Here is a 22,156-nt window from a genome sequence, read left to right on the forward strand (position 1 = left end):
TTTTGTTCTCCATAGTGCAGAGAGTTTTGTACACTTTCTCCTCTTCAAACTCACTGTAGTGGAGACTATTGGTCTCTGGAATTTCCGATGGGCTTCCCAGACTTTCAGGATGCCAGATATCAAGCCTGAAAACAACCTTGGGTCCAGGTTAAGTTACTATTTGACTCTTAACAGCGTGTGATTGGCAGTGATGGACATTGCCCTTTTATCCTCTATTCTGTCCATGTCATTTTCCATGGAACACTCGTGATGTCACAATAGGAGATGTCAGTCCTCCTCACTTTAATTTCCTCGTTGACCTGACCCCAATAGAGGCCTGGACTCTTGGGTTGCAGTCGTGTGGGTGGCTAAAGGCTGTTATGCTAATGGCCCCAAGCAGCCACGGGCAGATGATGTCATTATTCAGAATAATGATCCCCAGAATGGAATGCTGCACCGATGGACCAAGGTTCTATTTGTCACATCTCTCCCCGTGGTCGTCCGTCGATCGCATGTCATCTGTCTGGTTGGAATTGCACCCTGCTTTTGCTCTCTCGGTGAGCGGCCATTGAGATCGAAGGCCCCCCGCCCACGGTCCCCTATTTTGTCACCGCCAGGACAATGACACGGCGGTTATTCAGAGACTCACCACTGCCCAAGACGTATTTGCTGCTTCAAGTTCAACAAGGCCCCACGTTGAAACATTTGATCAAGGAGACCATTCTCCTATAGCTTGAGCCAGGGTATTTTCCCACCTATCTGTTGCCTTTGAAAAGCTCAATGTCCAAGTCCATCTTATGCACCTATAGAGGGTTAAGTTTCTACCCTTTATTTAATGAAACCTCATGAAGAATGATGAATTCCGTGAATCAGTTCTGCAGTTCCTTTTCTTTTTTTAAATACTGCAGTATCACGTACATAAAAAAAACAGTCATGGGTGCTCAATTTTTCCTGAAGAACTCATAAGCGAATTTCTATTCTGTTGGCTGAAACACTGCCATAGAAATTCATACATCCACATGCTGTAGCCTACTGTTTGTGTCGGAAGCTCCATACGAGAGAGAGAGAGGAGAGACATAAAGGGAACCGATCATTTGCATTTGCCCTCCAGACAAACCACTGCGCTGTTACAAGATAGTAATTTTACTACATTCTCCATTCTAGTTCCCAATATATATTCCAACACAGAACCATTCATCATATATTATCCTTCTCAATCCTCTCTGTCTCTATATATCGCTCTCTATATAGATAGATGGATGGATAGATAGATCTATATCTAGATATATTTATATATCTATAGAGAGAGAGAGATCTGTCTGTCTCTCTCCCGGATGTCTATCACTTAAAGACGAGAAGACAAAACGCAGACAAGGCTGAGATACCAGTCTGAAATGAGTTTACTTCGGAGGACACCTGTACCGGAGTGCCAAGTCTAGGACAAAAAGGCTTCTCAACAGTTTTTTACCCCCAAGCCATAAGACTCCTGAACAGGTTACCGGGAGTATTTGCATTGTGTGCCCCCCCACCCCAACGCCTCTTTTTACACTGCTGCTACTCTCTGTTTATCATATATGCATAGTCACTTTAACCATACATTCATGTACATACTACCTCAATCAGCCTGACTAAACGGTGTCTGTGTGTAGCCTCGCTACTGTATATAGCCTTTCTTTACTTACCTATTGTCACCTAACACCTTTTTTTGCACTGTTGGTTAGAGCCTGTAAGTAAGCATTTCACTGTGAGGTCTACACCTGTTGTATTCGGCGCACTTGACAAATAAACTTTGATTTGATTTGTGGGAGCCCCATGTCTGGGTGGGGAGGGTTTTTAAGAGGTTTTGATAAGTGTTGTGAGGTAAGAGCCTAGCGCCGCTGTCTGTTAATGCTTTACCGAGCGGCAGAAGGGGAGCAACAGAGGTCACAGGCTCTTCAAAGGCTGGGGCGCCACCGCTCTCGCGTTCCACGCATTCCAATGTACTGTGTTAAGGTTGGGCAGCGAGGGGGTTGTTCTCAAGAGGCCCCAACACACACACACACACATCGTCTCGTGTGCTGCTTGGTGTTGCTGTGGCAACAAAAACAAACAAGGAAAGATTTTCAGTGCAGGGAGAAGGGACACACACAAGGCGCTCCAGACTATCTTAGTTATACTGCACCTTGCCACCTTTAACCCCTCCAACACTAGATTACATGGGGAGCAGGTGAGGCTGCAGTGAGGCCCCTCTCTCTCTCAAAGGCCTCAATTGTACCCTTTAAAGGTAGTTCGTCATACATGCAAGTCCTTGTCATAAAACATAAATAGCTGTGTGTGTACATGGTTTACTATCTCTATTAAACTAACATCTGATTATCAAGGTGGCTTGCTTTTCTAAGGCGTTGCTCTATGGCCTGCCTTGTATGAGTTTTCCGATTTCCTTCAAATGGTTTCGGGATACTGGCACATTTTCTCTCCTCTCTTTCTTGTCTCACCAATTTGACAAGTGCCTCTCCTCACCTCTCCCTGCCAAACCCCCGATTTCCCACCTGAATCCAGATGATTAGATAATGACAGGTGTCGAGTGTCTTAATGGCATTTAGAGCTGGTAAATCTGATTCCCAGTCAGTAACCCGTGAAGAGGGCCTTCCTGTGATCCTCCTCCATTATCTCTGTGTGGTTATCATATTGACTGACTAATACAGAGGCTGTTAGGCAGGTGGACTGTGGAACAGGGGCAAGAACTCAAGGTGTTGGAGACTCCCTAAAACACAGCACTTCAATACATCTACGACTGGATTTTTTTATTTAACTTGGTAAGCCAGTTAAGAACAAATTGTTATTTACAGTGACGGCCTACCCCAGCCAAACCCTAACCCGGCTGATGCTGGGCCGTCGCCCTATGGGACTCCCATTCACGGCCGGTTGTGATACAGCCTGGAATCAAACCAGGGTCTGTAGTGACGCCTCTTGCACTGCAGTGCACTCGGGAACCCTCGTGGAAATGACTTTTCGTAGCAGTTTAGAAGAGTATTTTTGATAACCCTAATCAAATCATAATCAAGCTTTATTTATATAGCACATTTCAGACAGGAATGCAATGCAACGCGCTTCACAGGAAAAAACGTTGATAAATATCAATGAAAATGAAACCAGAAATATTTACTACACAACAATCACAGTTTCTTAACCTTAACCTAATTCTCTTAACCTGCTACGTTAATTCTCCTAAGCTGCTGCGTAAGTTCCCGTAACTTCCGGTCGTAGCTGAATCGAAGTGGTGTGTTTTCAGGGAATCTCCAAGGTGTTGATGAGAGGGAAATGGATAGGTTTTTTGAATCAACCTTCACCGGTAATGTGCTGACAGATGTCTAAAGAGATGTTCTAACAAGATAATAAAACAATGTAGGTCCCATGTTGCCAATGACACTCTCAATAGGAAATATGGGCACTGCAACAGCCAATGACACTCTCAATAGGAAATATGGGCACTGCAACAGCCAATGACACTCTCAATAGGAAATATGGGCACTGCAACAGCTTTTTTGTGAATCGGCCCCTATGGAGAACAAGTCTCAACATGTTCAGAGAATTGCAGGACTGCAGGCTCGTTGCTTTTACCTTGCAGGTGTTTACAGACCTAATGCAAGATCCCCAGACTAGTTTCCCATTTGTCCAAATTGATCAACATAAACGAAAGGGCTTTTCATGTTTATTTATTTTCTACACAAGGCATTATTTGAATAACAATAGCCGAGCTAGCTACCTGCCAGTGCAGGATTTGTTTACCAGATAGCTGGATAGCCCTGTGCAAATCATCCCTCTTACCTTGGAGGTGACAAATACTGTAAAGTATTTTCTTTTAACAGTGTGTGTTCACCTCAACCATTATTATTTATTAGTTTGTTCAGCTGTGACTTTGTTTTGTTTTGGACCCAAACCAGTAGTTTAGAGTTGTTTTATTTCCCCTCGACATCAGTATAATTTGCATGTGATAGCCCTTTCCCAGTTGTGAAGCCATCACCTATGTTCTAGTTATGTTAACAAAGGCCCATCATTGTTTTTGCCCATATTGAAAAGGAATTAGCGTTCATTTTGTGTGTAAATTAGGTGCTGCACCTGAAGTGCATATTATGTACCGCTGCCGACTAGAGAATAATGGATTTCTCTTTATCCCCGGGCTAAATGAAGTGTGGAATATAATATATGAATGTTATGCGTTAATATTTCAGCCCATGCATAATAAAGTTTTAAATTGTTTATTCAATATCACATTCTCCCTCTAATATTTATATAGTTTCTCACTTTTCGGGGTGTAATTTGTGTCTGACTGCCCTAAGCAGAGCACTGATTATACAGAATATCCTATTCAAAGCATGTTGTGATAAATACCTCCTGCCCAGTGATGGGGAAAGAACATTAGCGGTGCCACTGCTGCCATACCATGGGGTGTGTGTGGACTGCAACAAGTGAGGGGGGAACTCGGTGGTATACAGCTATGACCGGAAAGTGACTTTTTCATAGCAGGTTAGGAGAATTTACACGCATTTGCACAGCAAATTGGAATAATTAACACGGCAGATTAGGAGAATTAGGTTAAGGTTAGTGAAACACCTCTCTCAACCTGCTACGAAAAGTCACTTCCGGTCGTAGCTGTACGCCATCTAGTCACACCCGTGATTTCCCCTCCCCTTTCCTGCCTGGCTGCTGTGTATTCGCACCAATAATTGATGCGCTGCGCATACTGTTGATTGTTGGACTGCACCATTCGGCTCCTCACCGCCGGGGAAAATGTAATCTGAGCTCTACACAGAAGCTAGCGTTGTAAAGGCTCTGAAGAGGGCATGGCCCTCCCCTTTCTCCCGAGTTGCAACTTCCCCTTTTTTTATCATCCCTCTCTCCTTGCTCATTATCCTTGCTCGTGCAGTCCTGTGGGGCAATCGGTAGTGAGAGCTGCCTAGCTTCATCGTTCTGTATTTGAATCGTTACTGAGAAAAATCAATCGGTGTGGCACGGACGGAGCTATTCCATACAGATAAATCTACTACACCTACCGCCAAACACGCACGCCCGGTGACGTGCTCGAGCATGTCCACATCAGAGATTGTCACGGATCTACCCGCGAGCACCCTGCCCTGCTCCCCTTTGCACTGCGATTCTACCACTCTGTCATATTGTGGATTCAACGATTCGCAGTGAAGGAAAAGGAACCCACAGCCGGATTACCAAACATGGGTTTCTACGGCACTTTAAAGATGATTTTCTATAAAGTGAGTAGGCTTTCTACGTCTATATGCATCATCATGCCGCACAATACTGCTGTCATATCGTTGCATGATTGACATATTGACCGAGCGCCTGGGAAATAATTTTCTGCCAGTTGCGAATCGAATGGCTGAAAATGACGCGCCGCTGTGTACATCAGCAGATTGAATGGGCAGGCACTGCAGAGGATGAACGGGAACAGCAGGGAAATTATGCGGGGCTCATATCATAGCCGATTTGATTAATATTTTAGAATGACTGAGATTCATACTGAGCACATTTTCGTTATGACATTCAGGGTACAGGGATGTCGGCAACATAATAAATAAATGTTGCTTATGAAATACATTGGGCTTTATGCATAGGCCTATTGCATAATAATTACACGTGAGGTTTGCTGTCGTAGCTTCACATTTTCCCACTGTAATATTTGAGCAATGAGCATTCATTCCTTTACCATGGATTATGCCCGTTGTTGAAAACGCGGTGACCCAGCCTATCTGCCCATCAATTAACTGCATTTGCGTGTCACACTGACCGTGTGAGCAGTGTGTTCCTTTGCATCACGGCATATTAACCAATGGGCTACAATGCTTCATTATTTACCCGCATAGAGTGCTCTAACATCAGAAGGAATGATTAGACTAGATACTTTGTTTTTTGATATGTTTATGGCGGATGGAATTTTCCTCCCATTTCCGCATAGAATATAACCTCCATTTCCAGGTTATAATGAGCAATATGTTGTATTTTTAATCCGTGCTTTTAGGTTAGCTTGTAGCTATTCTGTTTCCTCTTCCAAATATTTCCCTTGGTCTGCCTATGTGTTATGCATCAGGCTATTACATATGCAGTTGTGGGCATCTTGTGTTGCCAAGTGACTCACTGCATAGTTAGCCTACAGGTATCTGATTTGTATCTGTTGAATTGCCTGTTGAAGAATAGACTATATTCCTTACACTGTAGACTTGCTTGAGGCTTCAAGCACAAATGATGGGTCACTGTGTCAGACTGCTGTATATAAGGCAAAACAGCGTTTATGACAGATTGTTATCCATCATAGTATGTCATCCCGAAATGCACGCTTATTGTGGTGGAATTTTTCATAGACTTTGGTGATGAGGTTGAAAGACTGCAACCAACATCACAGCGTCTCTTAAAAGCGATTACGGTTTCAAGTGCGGATGACATTGACAAATGCGGTTGCTGATCCGCTTAATATCTTGGCTGTGTGGAAAGCGAGCCCTTATGAGAGGCAATCAACCGGTATGAACTGAGCACACCGGAAAATCTGAATAACGTCTGTTACCGGGCAGCGGAACGTCCCACACCTCCTGTGTCCGTGTCCACCATCGGTTACCGTTAAACAGTTTCGGCACGTCCTCCCGAAACTACGAAAGGGAACGTGCAGCTGTTGATTATTTATAGTGGATCATATTATGTAAACAAATTGGGTAATCACTTCAAATTCATTTGCACAAAATCCAAGGAGAAAAGTGCCGGCTAGTCAAATTGACTGGGCTGCTGGGTTTTGGATTCATTTCAGGTTTTTAATTAGTGGGATTAAAATGTGGACTGTTTGTGTTCAGCCGGGCAAGGCGTTTCCCACCTCTATTCAGATACGCTCATTATCATTTTTTAAATCCTTTCTGTTTATTATTTCCATTTCAAGAGGTATCAAGTAGGCGGCTATAATTTCAAACCCAAATAATATTTTTCTGTCATTCACTGTGAGCTCCTGTTGTAACAAATTCGTCTCAGTGAGTAGCCCACTCTTCCTCTCATTTCATATTCTCTCACATTCAATCGGCTATTCTACAGAGTCGATGCTCTTTCTCTGCCATCCACTCAGCTGCTGTTATAGGGAGCGTGTTCTACTCTGAAGGGAAGGTAGTGCTCAGTGTTGTAAGAATTGTCTTTTTTAACACCCCCACAGGCACAGAGTGGGAGACTGGCTGCTTTTTCAAAGCCTAATAGAAAATCCATTTTGACTTTAATTTCTCAATAGGTCCCTTTGCTATCTGTTCCGTGCAAATGGATGTTACGGGTGCCCCATCTCTTTCTAGTTATGTTCTATTTGTTTCTCCAATGGAGATCTTTAAATTATTTCATGGCTGCTTGACATGGTAATTGAATAACTGTGGCGTGCATGGAGAACATTATTCCAATTAGCAATATTTTCATAAGGTCGACATTCCAATGAGTAATAACACATTACAGTTGGTTTATCTCTCTTTTCAGACCGACAGGGAGCAAATCTTTATTTTTGTCTATTATAAACTGGTTACCAATGTATTTAGAGCAGTAAAAATAAATGTTTTGTCATACCCGTGGTATATGGTCTGATTTCCCACTGCTGTCAGCCAATCGGCATTCACCACCCAGTTTATAATAAGAGAATGATTTCCTCAGATCTTATGAGGTACGCTTTCATTCTCGCTTTCATTCTCTCTCACGCTCTCACACTGCTTTTCAAAATGTCCTTATCTCTCTATCCAGCTCTTCTCCTCCTTCTCACAGTTAGGGAGGTCAGAGGTGTGAGACACAGTGACTGATTAGTAGCTGTCTACACACAACATTCTCAGTCTCGTCTTGGGTTACCTTTTCCCACGGCTGAAACACAAGAGACTGGTGGTTGCGCTCTGTGTTTTCAACGCCTGCGCTTGAGGGATTCCCTCGTCAGCCACCACCCCCTGCACCCCAACTCTCCCTAGTACTTGAACTGCCATTGCAGTGAGGTCATTCCTTGGAGAACAAGGAATTGGGGTTGAGAATGAACCCCCTAACAATCAGAGAATATCTTATAAAAACCCAACTGCTTGAGAGGGAGAGAGAGCTCATTGCAGGCTAGGCTATATTGTCTATTTTTCTGTAGAATTGGCAACAAATTAAATATTTTTCATTCTGAACTTGTTCTTGGCGTAGTTTTTGTCCGTCTCTCAGTGCATCTTGCTAGTGTTCCATGCATGTGTGAGTCCCGACGGTCAGAGTGCAGTGATATGAATAGTTAATAGGTATTCTTGGTCTGTTATTATAGTCCAGTGTGTGGTGGACATTGCATCGATTTGGGTTAACGTCCTATATAAAAATAGGCTAAATGTCTGTTTATGTCAAGATGTACCAGTCACAGATACTACCAAAGTGGAGTAAAGCGAACACAACACGAAAGAGGCTTTGTCTTTTGAAACCCCCAGTGCTCCTCCCTAAACGGGCATTCAATTCACCAAGTGCATAAAAATCCATTTGAGACTCACTGTACATCCTGTAGCATATAGCTGCTCCCGAATGATTGTTTCAGTGAGTGTGTGTTTGCGTCCCCAGCTCTTTTTTGGAATCCTCCACACCTGTCAGAGGCTCTCAGTATGGAATGCAAACCTATTGGAGTGAAGCTCATCAAGGTGAAAAAAAAAAAAAAAAAACTACCACACCCCAGCCCTGCCTTTCATTTGGCGTTGGCTAATGGGGAGCCTAATAAAAATAAATCCTAATGTCTTTCAGTTTTAGCCAACCTCTACCACACCTCACCCTGTTCTTTCTCTCAGCTGGAGCCAGCCTAGCCTGTGTTATGCAGCTCCATCATCTGCATTGAGAATTAATGAAACTTCAAAATTCTTTTGTGTTTTTATCTATAGGCTGAATAAGTTGGGAACCTTCGGCTTCTTGCTCATAATTTACGTTTGCTCACGTGGAAATGGTTGGTTCACGTGGCGAGGCAAGAGAACTATCTGCATTTTGTTTTATTCTTGTGAGGATCTGTGCCGTGTGCGGCAGTTGTGTTCAAATCATTTTCTGAAGTAAACAGTCAGTTCTTTCCTGCTGTGAGCCTCAAAAGCATTCAAGTCAGCGTTTGTTTGCAATACCAGTTACTCAACAACAAAATAGTTCTTTCCCTGTTCTCTAAGTGAGGCGCTGCTTCGTTCTCCTCAGGAGTACAGCCTGCAAATGTTAATGGCAGAGATGACTCATATCTTCTGTCTTTGAGGAGAAGTAATCTGGAGAGTGAGGCAGCAATTATCATTTACACTCCCGCAAGGTCTCATCTTTCACCAAATGCTAGGTTGCTGCAGGGATTTTTTAAAGAGTTTTGGGCCCTGTCATTATTTTCTTATAGAGGGGTGCAAGAACGAAGGAACGTGCACACGCAGGGTGTACCTCTCTGGTGTCTGTCTCGCTCTACTGCCTCCTAACATCTCTTCTCCTTTCTCTCCTTTCACCTCTTTTGTTTTGCAGATGAAGAGAAAGTTGGACCATGGCCCAGAGGTCCGATCTTTCCCTTCAGGAAAAAAGCCCTGCAAAGGCTCCGAGTATCCAAGGTAAAGACCCCCTCCCCCCGGACCTACCTACCTCCCCTACCCTGTTATTCAGTATCCAAGGTAAAGACCCCCTCCCCCCGTACCTACCTACCTCCCCTACCCTGTTATTCAGTATCCAAGGTAAAGACCTACCTACCTCCCCTACCCTGTTATTCAGTATCCAAGGTAAAGACCCCTCCCCCGACCTACCTACCTCCCCTACCCTGTTATTCAGTATCCAAGGTAAAGACCCCCCTCCCCCGTACCCCTACCTCCCTACCCTGTTATTCAGTATCCAAGGTAAAGACCCCCCCCCCGTACCTACCTCCCCTACCCTGTTATTCAGTATCCAAGGTAAGAGACCCCTCCCCTACCCTGTTATTCAGTATCCAAGGTAAAGACCCCCCCCCTACCTACCTCCCCTACCCTGTTATTCAGTATCCAAGGTAAAGACCCCCTCCCCCCGTACCTACCTACCTCCCCTACCCTGTTATTCAGTATCCAAGGTAAAGACCCCCCCCCCGTACCTACCTACCTCCCCTACCCTGTTATTCAGTATCCAAGGTAAAGACCCCCCCCCCTACCTACCTCCCCTACCCTGTTATTCAGTATCCAAGGTAAAGACCCCCCCGTACCTACCTACCTCCCCTACCCTGTTATTCAGTATCCAAGGTAAAGACCCCCTCCCCCCGTACCTACCTACCTCCCCTACCCTGTTATTCAGTATCCAAGGTAAAGACCCCCTCCCCCCGTACCTACCTACCTCCCCTACCCTGTTATTCAGTATCCAAGGTAAGAGACCTCCCCTCCCCCAAGGTAAAGATACCTACCTACCTCCCCTACCCTGTTATTCAGTATCCAAGGTAAAGATACCACCTCCCCTACCCTGTTATTCAGTATCCAAGGTAAAGACCCCCTCCCCCCGTACCTACCTACCTCCCCTACCCTGTTATTCAGTATCCAAGGTAAAGACCCCTCCCCCGTACCTACCTACCTCCCCTACCCTGTTATTCAGTATCCAAGGTAAAGACCCCTACCCTGTTATTCAGTATCCAAGGTAAAGACCCCTCCCCCTACCTACCTACCACCCCTACCCTGTTATTCAGTATCCAAGGTAAAGACCCCTCCCCCCATACCTACCACCCCTACCCTGTTATTCAGTATCCAAGGTAAAGACCCCCCCCCCCGTACCTAACTCCCCTACCCTGTTATCCAGTATCCAAGGTAAAGACCCCTCCCCCGTACCTAACTCCCCTACCCTGTTATTCAGTATCCAAGGTAAAGACCCCCCGTACCTACCTACCTAACCCCCCTATCCCCTGTTATCTCCCTACCCTGTTATTCAGTATCCAAGTAAAGTAAAGATCCCCCCCCGTACCTAACTCCCTACCCTGTTATCCAGTATCCAAGGTAAAGACCCCCCGTGCCTAACTCCCCTACCCTGTTATCCAGTATCCAAGGTAAAGACCCCTACCCTGTTATCCCCAAGGTAAAGACCCCCCGTACCTACCTCCCCTACCCTGTATCCAAGGTAAAGACCCCCCCGTACCTAACTCCCCTACCCTGTTATCCAGTATCAAGGTAAAGACCCCCCGTACCTAACTCCCCTACCCTGTTATCCAGTATCCAAGGTAAAGACCCCCCTCCCCCCGTACCTAACTCCCCTACCCTGTTATCCCTAAAGTTACCTAACTCCCCTACCCTGTTATCCAGTATCCAAGGGCAAGACCCCTCCCCCGTACCTACCTCCCCTACCCTGTTATCCAGTATCCAAGGTAAAGACCCCCTCCCCCCGTACCTACCTCCCCTACCCTGTTATCCAGTATCCAAGGTAAAGAACCAACCCCCTGTTCCCACCTTCCTACCAGTAAACGAATAGATTTAGCCTTCCTACCCAGTAAGACCAGCAATGCAAATGGTAAAGAAACCCTGACCCAGTTCTGTTGTATCACAGACAGGATCCAGCAGGCAGCCCCGGTTGTCCCTGTAAGTCAGAATATTATGTAGTTATTCACACTAAGACATAATCCTCATAAGAAGTGCTCACCGCAGCGTGTTCTTTGCCCATTAAAGTGTACTTCATGCCTTCCTGAGGACCCTGACGAAGCACTGGCAGCACTGTGCTGCTTCTGCAGCCTTGTAATTGCCACACGTTGGTCTAGCTCTCAATCCCGTTAAAAATAAACCCGTTATGAAACAGACCTCATTCTCTTACCTCATACTTTTGTCACTAAGCAGAACGGTGTGAGGAACTGCTGAATGGTTGGTGTGGCATTTGGCTAGTACCGAATGAGCGCACGCCTTGTGGCTTCCCTTTGGGGGGGGTTGACATTGAACTTAATTCTTTGGAACTATGTGCACTTTGAAGTCTGAGGGCGAGAGGCACACTGATAGAAATACCCCTAAAATTCACATTCCAATAGCAGTTCTCTTTCCCCTAAATCAAGTCGATTTAAAAATATTTTTAGTTGAATAAGAACAAGTTAGTATCCCAAACCAAATTGAATCAAGCTTGTGTGCAGATGCATTTAGTTGATTATTGATAATGGAAACATGGGAATAAACAGCGGGTTTCAGTTACAGAGAAACTCTTGATGAGAGCAGGTACATATTTATTCATGCACAGCGTGCTGAAACATTTAGCAACGCAACATTTTATTGCACTTTTCTTAATTGACGTTCAGGTAGTGCCTTCCCGTTTCATGCCTAGTGAATACGACCTTGGTTCCAGTTCAATTCCAGAGAAACTGTTACATTGAGAAGAGCGCAGGGGTATTCACTAGGAACCAAACGGAAGCAAACTACATCAAACGGGTAGGAACCTATCTGAATTTGCCCAATAGATCACGCTGTTTTCATTGTAAAATGTTTTGCTACGTTGTGTACTAATGAACACACACCAGCTATAGAAACCCAGTTAGTCCCAGGGATGTTTCTCTCATTAGTATCTGTTGTTTGCTTCTCCATCCACCCAACTTGTGTACTCCTTCTCACTGCTATTGTAATTAGTGAGCGGAGTGGAAGATACCTGTAGAAGCTGCTACTGCTGCAGCACCTGCACTTTGCCCGCATTTGAAACTATTCATAATGACCTCCGTGGTGCTCGCTATCAATATAACCCTCATCCTTCTCCTCAGAAGAACAGGAGAAATAGTTTTTCTTCAGTATAGTGTCTGGTTATCTTTTCTCCTGAAAAAAAATAATAATAATCTCACTTTCTTACTCTCTCCCTCCCCATCTCTCCATATTTCTCCCCACAGTGCTACAGGGCTGGTCCCCTACCCAGCCACCCCCACCACGTTTGGGCATATCAGGACAGCTAACGGTCAGGGGCAGCACAGGCGACGTATCACCTCCATCCCTTCTCCCACAGGTCTCCAGGAATGGCTCCGGACATTTCAGGTGAGTTAGTTCCCCCTTCGCTCCTCCAATGTCTTCCTGTCACGTCCATCCTTCCCCTTCAGGTGAGTTAGTTCCCACTTAGCTCCTCCAATGTCTTCCTGTCACGTCCATCCTCCCCTTCCTAGTGGTAATTTCAGGTGATTAGTTCCCCCTTCACTCCTCCAATGTCTTCCTGTCACATCCATCCTCCCCTTCCTAGTGGTAATTTCAGGTGATTAGTTCCCCCTTCGCACCTCCAATGTCTTCCTGTCACGTCCATCCTCCCCTTCCTAGTGGTAATTTCAGGTGAGTTAGTTCCCCCTTCACTCCTCCAATGTCTTCCTGTCACATCCATCCTCCCCTTCCTAGTGGTAATTTCAGGTGATTAGTTCCCACTTAGCTCCTCCAATGTCTTCCTGTCACGTCCATCCTCCCCTTCCTAGTGGTAATTTCAGGTGATTAGTTCCCACTTAGCTCCTCCAATGTCTTCCTGTCACGTCCATCCTCCCCTTCCTAGTGGTAATTTCAGGTGATTAGTTCCCACTTAGCTCCTCCAATGTCTTCCTGTCACGTCCATCCTCCCCTTCCTAGTGGTAATTTCAGGTGATTAGTTCCCACTTAGCTCATCCAATGTCTTCCTGTCACGTCCATCCTCCCCTTCCTAGTGGTAATTTCAGGTGAGTTAGTTCCCCCTTCGCTCCTCCAATGTCTTCCTGTCACGTCCATCCTCCCCTTCCTAGTGGTCATTTCATGTGATTAGTTCCAACCCGCTAGCTCTGTTCCTAATTGGCCTCTGCTCCCTGAGGAGTGATGGTTCTAACTAAGTAGCTAATTAAGTAGGTAGTTCCTAGTTGCTCCAGAGTTCCTCCCAACTCCTTTGTTACATATGTCCCCCTCCCCCTCCCTTGGCCGTCTTCCTACGAAGCCCTGGAGCGAGAGCTCATCAAAAAGCTGACGTTGCGCCCAATCAATGTTTCCTCAAGCCTTGAAGGTAATTGCTGCCTTGATGTTTTGGCCCACACATTACCATATGCACTGTAGCATGGGATAGGATTTAGCCTACCTGTTTAGAATACAGGCTCCAATATTGTATTTGTGCAGCCAACGCCCGATGTATACTATGTCAACAGTTGAACAGGTGTGATCTTTGTTCAGGTAATCCTTTCAAAGCCACATAGTATTTTAGGCCAGTCAGCTTCGTATGACATATTAGCCTATGGTCGAGTTCTAACGTCACAGCCAATAGTCGATAGAGAAATCCTTTTGTCTTTCAGGTACTTCCTGTAGTGCCTCAGGTCAGAAATAGTTTATTATATAGGGAATAGGGTGCCATTTTAGGCACGGCCGTAATGTTCCTTCTCTGCTTTTTGATAGGGCAACAAAAGCCTTGTTGTGTTGAGGCAACTCCACAATGATGACTAGTGGTCAGACATCGGCGATTTGTTTCCAGCATTTTGTTAATATCAAATTCATCGTCAGTAAGCATCCCTTTCATCCGAAATGGGAGCAATGCTGAGTTTATTTGACTTGGCAACCAACTCGCTGTAATGTTGCTGCCTTCGTCGCTGAAGTTTTTTACAGGAGGCTTTGTGGCTGTATTGACTTTTCCCGTCATAAAGGCCAAATCTTTGGGGAAATAAACAGGAAAGAAATTAGAGCTTTAGCTCCATCTTCAAAGCATTCTCTGAAGGTAATGGCTGCCGAACCGCCACAAAATGTCAAGAGATCTTTTATTCGAAAAATGGCAATTTGCTAATAACATTCCTGCTCGCAACATCTTTCTGCTAATATTGCGGTGATTAACTTTCTTCACGTCTCTGTTTGGTGAATAAACCAGTTTACTGGTGGAATGTGGAATGTAATTGTGGAATGTAATCCCATCCTGTAGCGATTTACAGCCACAGAAGCCAGACTGCAGCATAGAGATGTCAGGCCAAGTTCATTTAACAATTGGATGCCTGTAAGTCTTACTTCAGGATGTTAAGATTCCGCAGCTGTTTAGAACAATGTTGCGTTCAAGGTCGGGCTTTTCCGCTCTGTTTACTTCTGCAACAACTACCTGTAAGATCAGTACCTGCCTCTCCGGGACATGGCACGGCTTCAAACAATTCAGTCAGACATCCGTTGTCAAATATTGTAACATTGCATTTATCGCTTAATCGTTCCCAAAAACCACTAATCCTGTGAAATAGCTTGTCCATGTGAGAACTCGCCCTCTGTGTGTGTGTGTGTGTGTGTGTGTGTGTGTGTGTGTGTGTGGGTGTGACAGAGCGGGGTTTTGACAGAGCGGGAGAGCGTGAGAGAGAGAGAGACTATTGACGTAGTTCACCTGCTATGGCCCCATTTTTGACTTTCGTCTGACAGCCCGTATTAGACGCAGCTAAACCCACCAACGTGCATTCTGTACATTCTCTCTCCTGTCCTGGCATGCTCAGCCCCTTTTGTGCTTCCTGTGGAGTGAGAGAGAAATTCAATGAATCCTCTTTAAGAGGTTTTAAGATGAGTGTAGCCAGACGATAATGCTATCCAAATGTCATAACACTGGAAAGAAACATGGTGTTATGTCGTCTGGTTGAAAACCAGGGTTGACTGACCCATGCTTTGTAATCAGTGCCTTAATTCAGTGCGTTACCCGCCAAGCATAAGCAAGCTTTGTAGCTAGTGGTGTTTCTACCCAGAAAGCTAATTCCCAGAGGCATAACCAATGGGTGTTAAGTCGCCTGCCAGCCAGCGCTGAGTAACCATTCAGTAATCCAACCCTTTGCCCTGGTTCGAGAAGTACTGCTTTGAACCCAACTCCCTGATTACCTTCCTAACTACCGGCACAGCCAGCTCCTCCGGTGGCGTCAGTCTAACTGCCAAATTACAGATGCTTTACATGCCCAATGCTTTCCATCCTCCATCCTTTTCTCTTATAATCACTGTGTTACATTTGAGCGCTCTCCCAAAGGGAAAACAACGTTGGCCCCAGCATCTAGACACTTGGTCTAGTTACAACTACAGCCTTTGCTAGCTAAGCTCAACAGTTTGGCTTTGAGCTTCAGGCTGTGAGTGGTGCTGAATATTCAGCCAGGAGAAATCCCAGACAGAGCATAGCTAGGTAATAACAGTGCTGATGAAGGCCAGGCGCTTGATGTGGAAATGGCCTTTTAATGTGCCTGTTGCCAGTGTAGTTAGCGGCGAGGTGCCTTGGGCTAACTGGCTTCTGTTGAGGGAAATGTGTTATTTACTTGCATACACATGACCAAAAGTATGTGGACACCTGCTTGTCGAACATTTTATTCCAAAATCATGAGCATTAATATGGAGTTGGTCCCCCCCTTTGCTGCTTTAACAGCCTCCACTCTTCTAGAAAGGTTTTCCACTAGATGTTGGAACATTGCTGCGGGGACTTGTTTCCATTTAGCCAAAACGGCATTTGTGAGGTCGGGCACTGATGTTGGGCGATTAGGCCTGGCTCACAGTCGGCATTCCAATTCATCCCAAAGGTGTTCGATGGGGTTGAGGTCAGGGCTCTGTGCAGACCAGTCAAATTCCATTTCTCTATGGACCTCTTTGCCATGTTGAAACCGGAAAGGGCCTACCCCCAAACTGCCACAAAGTTGGAAGCACAGAATCGTTTAGAATGTCATTGTATGCTGTAGTGTTAAGATAATCCCTTCACTGGAACTAAGGAGCCCGAAACCATGAAAAACAGCCCCAGCCCATTATTCCTCCTCCACCAAATGTTACAGTTGGCACTATGCATTGGGGCAGGTGGTGCTCTCATGGTATCTTCCAAACCCAGATTTGTCTGTCGAACTGCCAGATAGCGTGATTCATCACTCCAGAGAACATGCTTCCACTGCTCCAGAGTCCAATGGCAGCAAGCTTTACACCACTCCAGCCGACGCTTGGCATTGAGCATGGTGATCTTACGCTTGTGTGCTGCTGCTCGGCCATGGAAACCCATTTCATGAAGCTGTTCTTGTGCTGACGTTGCTTCCAGAGGCAGTTTGGAACTAGGTATTGAGTGTTGCAACCAAGGACAGACTATTTTTACACACTACGTGCTTCATCACTCGGCGGTCCCGTTCTGTGAGCTTGTGTGGCCTACCACTTTGCGGCTAAGAAGTTGTTGCTCCTAGATTTTTCCAATTCGCCATAACAGAACTTACAGTTGACCGAGGCAGCTGTGGCAGGGCAGAAATTTGACGAACTGACTTGTTGGGAAGGTGGCATCATATGACAGTGTGCCACGTTAAAAGTCACAGCTCTTCAGTCAGGCCATTCTACTGCCAGTGTTTGTCTATGGAGATTGCATGGCGGTGTTCTCGACTTCATACACCTGTCGGCAACGGGTGTGGCTGAAATAGCCGAGTCCACTAATTTGAAGGGGTGTTCATATACTTTTGTATATATAGTGTATGCATTGGCACACAAATATACACACTTCTACACCTATGCAAATTGGCTTCAAACACTTTTACATTCCACCACACTTACAGCAAGCACCCTTGTATGCCAATACAATGCAACACACTAAAAACAACTACTTTTACAATCAAGTACCATCAACATAACCAACATATAAAGTCCTCTCCATGTACTTCTCTCCTGACCGGTCCTGTTGATTCCACAGCTGGAGTAGTGTACCATCGACACATCCCATCTAACCCTGCTCTCCCTCGTCCTCCTGTGTGTTTTTCAGAGCTGGAGTGGCCCAGAGAAGCTCATGGCGCTGGATGAGTTGATCGACAGCTGTGAGCCCACGCATGTCAAACACATGATGCAGGTTATTGAGCCACAGTTCCAACGAGACTTCATCTCCCTGCTGCCCAAAGAGGTGACAACCCCTTTATAGCTCTTTATAGAAAGAAAGGGCTACTAACCCCTTCCTCCTCCCTCTCGCTTTCTAGTCCCTTCCTCCTCCCTGTCGCTTTCTAACCCCTTCCTCCTCCTCTCTCGCTTTCTAACCCCTTCCTCCTCTCTCTCGCTTTCTAACCCCTTCCTCCTCTCTCTCGCTTTCTAACCCCTTCCTCCTCTCTCTCGCTTTCTAACCCCTTCCTCCTCTCTCTCGCTTTCTAGCCCCTTCCTCCTCTCTCTCGCTTTCTAGCCCCTTCCTCCTCTCTCTCGCTTTCTAGCCCCTTCCTCCTCTCTCTCGCTTTCTAGCCCCTTCCTCCTCTCTCTCGCTTTCGAGCCCCTTCCTCCTCTCTCTCGCTTTCGAGCCCCTTCCTCCTCTCTCTCGCTTTCGAGCCACTTCTCTCTCGCTTTCGAGCCCCTTCCTCCTCCCTCTCGCTTTCTAATCCCTAAAGAATTGAGAACCAAAGCTCCCGTACCACCTATTGAACTCCCCCAACTGCACACTCCCATCTCCCCATCCATCCATCCATCCATCCATCCATCCCTGTTTCCCAAAGAGGTGAGAACTGAATGCTCCCTGAGCTGTCTTCTTATCTCCACTTAACTCATTGGAAAAAGCCTTAATGGCAACTTTCGGTGGGTGTGTCACCCTTCGCTCAAACTGAGGACTAATAACACCAGGCCAATGTGTCTCTGTTCAGGATTCTATGGTCTCAGATCCCCTGAGACCATAGAATCCTATCTTAAACAGCCTCCTGTCACTCCTCAGAGAGGTCCTTATCAGAATGACTGTCTGTCTGGCACCTGCCTCCTGTCTGTCAGGTGTGAGGGAGGTCTGGACGGGGAGGGAAAGAGGGGAGAGAAAGGCAGGGTGTGGAATCGTCTGTAATGGGGGAGGGAGAGAGTGAAGGGAGATGTGTGGGAAGTAGTCTGTAATGGGGGAGGGAGTGAGTGAAGGGAGATGTGTGGGAAGTAGTCTGTAATGGGGGAGGGAGTGAGTGAGTGAGGGGAGATGTGTGATAAGTAGTCTGGAATGATCCATAATGGTCTAAATAGCCTCCCCTCAGCTTGCTCCAGTGGCCAAGCCCCTTCAGACTGTTTGTTTAGCAGAGGTTGGAGCATGAGGAAACTTGTCTTGCTCCCGCTCACTGTTGCCTTGTTTAGCAGAGGTTGGAGCATGAGGAAACTTGTCTTGCTCCCTCTCACTGTTGCCTTGTTTAGCAGAGGTTGGAGCATGAGGAAACTTGTCTTGCTCCCGCTCACTGTTGCCTTGTTTAGCAGAGGTTGGAACATGAGGAAACTTGTCTTGCTCCTGCTCACTGTTGCCTTGTTTAGCAGAGGTTGGAGCATGAGGAAACTTGTCTTGCTCCCGCTCACTGTTGCCTTGTTTAGCAGAGGTTGGAGCATGAGGAAACTTGTCTTGCTCCCGCTCACTGTTGCCTTGTTTAGCAGAGGTTGGAGCGTGAGGAAACTTGTCTTGCTCCCGCTCACTGTTGCCTTGTTTAGCAGAGGTTGGAGCATGAGGAAACATGTCTTGCTCCCGCTCACTGTTGCCTTGTTTAGCAGAGGTTGGAGCATGAGGAAACTTGTCTTGCTCCCGCTCACTGTTGCCTTGTTTAGCAGAGGTTGGAGCATGAGGAAACTTGTCTTGCTCCCGCTCACTGTTGCCTTGTTTAGCAGAGGTTGGAGCCTCAGGCAGCCTGTCTTGCTCCCTCTCACTGCCACCTTGTTTAGCAGAGGTTGGAGCCTCAGGCAGCCTGTCCTGCTCCCGCTCACTGTTGCCTTGTTTAGCAGAGGTTGGAGCCTCAGGCAGCCTGTCCTGCTCCCGCTCACTGCTACCTTGTTTAGCAGAGGTTGGAGCTTCAGGCAGCCTGTCCTGCTCCCTCTCACTGCTACCTTGTTTAGCAGTGGTTGGAGCTTCAGGCAGCCTGTCCTGCTCCCTCTCACTGCTACCTTGTTCAGCAGTGGTTGGAGCCTCAGGCAGCCTGTCCTGCTCCCTCTCACTGCTACCTTGTTTAGCAGAGGTTGGAGCCTCAGGCAGCCTGTCTTGCTCCCTCTCACTGCTACCTTGTTTAGCAGAGGTTGGAGCCTCGGGCAGCCTGTCTTGCTCCCTCTCACTGCTACCTTGTTTAGCAGAGGTTGGAGCCTCGGGCAGCCTGTCCTGCTCCCTCTCACTGCTACCTTGTTTAGCAGAGGTTGGAGCCTCAGGCAGCCTGTCCTGCTCCCTCTCACTGCTACCTTGTTTAGCAGAGGTTGGAGCCTCAGGCAGCCTGTCCTGCTCCCTCTCACTGCTACCTTGTTTAGCAGAGGTTGGAGCCTCAGGCAGCCTGTCTTGCTCCCTCTCACTGCTACCTTGTTTAGCAGAGGTTGGAGCCTCAGGCAGCCTGTCTTGCTCCCTCTCACTGCTACCTTGTTTCTTCCCATTTAGCGGTTTCTGCTTTGCTCCCCATTTGTTCTCTCCTCTCTCTCTTTTCTCTCACTCACTATTTTCTCCTTCTCTCTTCTCTGTTTCTCCTTCTCACAATTTTTTCTCGCTCTTCTCTTTTTTCTCACTCTTTTTTTCTAGCTCTCTCTCGTCTCTCGCTCTTTTTCTCTCTCGCTCTTTTTCTCTCTCGCTCTTTTTCTCTCTTGCTCTTTTTCTCTCTCTCGCTCTTTTTCTCTCTGTTTTCTCTGTCTCTCAGGCTGGAGTGTGATAGGGTGTGGTAGGCACTAGGCAGTGTAAAGAAGTGGCAACAGAACAAGCCCTGGGGGCAGTTCAGTGGTATCCATATATGGATGAGACTGAGACACGTAGTAAGACGAAGACACCCTGTAGTACCCTGTTATGTAACCAACTCAATACACAATCAGGGGTTCTGCTGTGCTGCATCGATGAAACACTTTCAAACGCTCTCAATTGCTCTGGATCGTCAATAATGGCTTGGGGATGAGGCATGTTTGAGTTGTAGAGCACTGCTATTGAATTATAGAGCACTGGTATTTTAGGAGGTGTGGGGTTGGTCAACAAGACTCAGACCACCCACTCAACCACGGCAACGCCCTTACGCTGTAAAATAACATTCTCTCCTCCTTTCTCTCTCCTTCCCTCCATCCTTCCCCTCCTCCGTCAGTTGGCCCTGTACGTGCTGTCGTTCCTTGAGCCCAAGGACCTGTTGCAGGCCGCTCAGACCTGTCGTTACTGGAGGATCCTGGCTGAGGACAACCTCCTCTGGAGGGAGAAGTGCCGGGAGGAGGGTCAGTCTAGACGCACTTAGCCAATAGGAATCACTGAACCGGTATACGGGCATGACAGGCACAAGCACTGGCCAAAAGGAACATGCTGAAGTAGTTTCAGACCATGAATGACACCAGCATTGACCAATGTGATCAATCTTGAACAATGGTCAGACTAGATTGACAATGGCCTGAGCAAACGGTAGATATTCTGCGTTCTGACACAGTCTCGGACTGACACTGCTCCTCTCCTCTCATCTCTCCACAAGCAGGCATTGATGAGCCTCTAGCCTTCAAGAAGAGGAAAGTCACCAAGCCGGGCTTCACCCACAGCCCCTGGAAGTGTGCGTACATCAGGCAGCATAGGATAGACACCAACTGGAGGAGAGGAGACCTCCGATCACCCAAGGTAGACATTTTCTCTTTGCTTCCCCTTATTCTCAACATTTTATATAAGTAAGGCACCTCGGGGGTTTGTGGTGTACGGCCTATATACCACGGCTAAGGGCTGTTCTTAGGCACAACGCAACGAGTTGCCTTACAAACCCCCGAGTTGCCTTATTGCTATTATAAACTGATTACCAATGTAAAAATGCATGTTTTTTCATACCCGTGGTATGCAGTCTGATATACCACAGCTGTCAGACAATCAACATTTAGGGCTCAAACCACCCAGTTTATAATATAGATAATTTTATTTGCCCCACAGTATTTAATTCTGCTTCAGTTCTCAACTTTGGACTTGGTGGTTTTGTATAAAACTTAGAATCTAAAGCCTTTCTTCGTTCCTTATTAGACGGTTTCATTATATCTTAACACTCCCTTGAGACTCGTATGGATTTTATATCAAGCGGCTTTGAATTAGATCAGGCGTCCAAGTCGATAAGGCTCTTATGCTGAGTTTTATTAGAAGTCATAGGTGGGTCAGTTCTCAACCTCTCCTAAAGAAGATTTTGGTAATGACAGTTCTTATAGATAGTTTTTTTTAATGGTAGTTCTTCTCTAGAGCTCGACATGACCTCAATTCTACTTCTACATCAAACTGCTGTTTCTTGAGTGTTTTCAGAGTTTAAATTGAGCTTGACTAGCAAGGGAGAGTGATCTTCCTAATATACCTCGTATGGCTAATTTAGCTCATTTCAAAAAGCCCTCAGGTCCTTTTGTGACTATAGACGGAGTAGTGGCTGACGTAACCGTGGTTACCC

At 46.3% G+C, this 22,156-nt stretch overlaps 2 protein-coding genes across 9 annotated transcripts in view; both read left to right on the forward strand.

Annotated features, from left to right (window-relative positions):
• LOC118370721 (F-box/WD repeat-containing protein 7-like) overlaps positions 1 to 22,156 on the forward strand; it is a 104,258-nt gene that overhangs the window by 53,828 nt on the left and 28,274 nt on the right. Inside the window, exons 1-6 of one of the 4 annotated variants that reach the window (XM_052486712.1) lie at positions 4,864 to 5,228; positions 9,454 to 9,536; positions 12,776 to 12,917; positions 17,587 to 17,721; positions 20,849 to 20,972; positions 21,224 to 21,360. In XM_052486712.1, coding sequence (XP_052342672.1) covers positions 5,190 to 5,228; positions 9,454 to 9,536; positions 12,776 to 12,917; positions 17,587 to 17,721; positions 20,849 to 20,972; positions 21,224 to 21,360 — 660 coding nt within the window. In that variant the 5' untranslated portion in view covers positions 4,864 to 5,189. Of the gene's footprint in view, positions 1 to 4,863; positions 5,229 to 9,453; positions 9,537 to 12,775; positions 12,918 to 17,586; positions 17,722 to 20,848; positions 20,973 to 21,220; positions 21,361 to 22,156 lie in introns of those variants that run through there. The other 3 variants (XM_052486711.1, XM_052486709.1, XM_052486710.1) reach the window with 3 other exon arrangements.
• On the forward strand, positions 18,701 to 20,836 carry LOC127913661 (uncharacterized). 5 transcript variants are annotated; one of them, XM_052486716.1, is made up of 3 exons: positions 18,701 to 19,021; positions 19,079 to 19,135; positions 19,307 to 20,836. In XM_052486716.1, exons 1-3 carry the CDS (start codon positions 18,772 to 18,774, stop codon positions 20,164 to 20,166), a joined length of 1,167 nt encoding a protein of 388 aa, XP_052342676.1. In that variant the 5' UTR covers positions 18,701 to 18,771; the 3' UTR covers positions 20,167 to 20,836. The 5 variants fall into 5 exon arrangements, with proteins under 5 accessions (XP_052342676.1, XP_052342674.1, XP_052342675.1 ...); XM_052486714.1 differs by having other exon boundaries at positions 18,701 to 19,192; XM_052486715.1 differs by having other exon boundaries at positions 18,701 to 19,135.

Source organism: Oncorhynchus keta, chromosome 29, assembly GCF_023373465.1.
Source record: "Oncorhynchus keta strain PuntledgeMale-10-30-2019 chromosome 29, Oket_V2, whole genome shotgun sequence".
Classification (NCBI taxonomy): domain Eukaryota; kingdom Metazoa; phylum Chordata; class Actinopteri; order Salmoniformes; family Salmonidae; genus Oncorhynchus; species Oncorhynchus keta.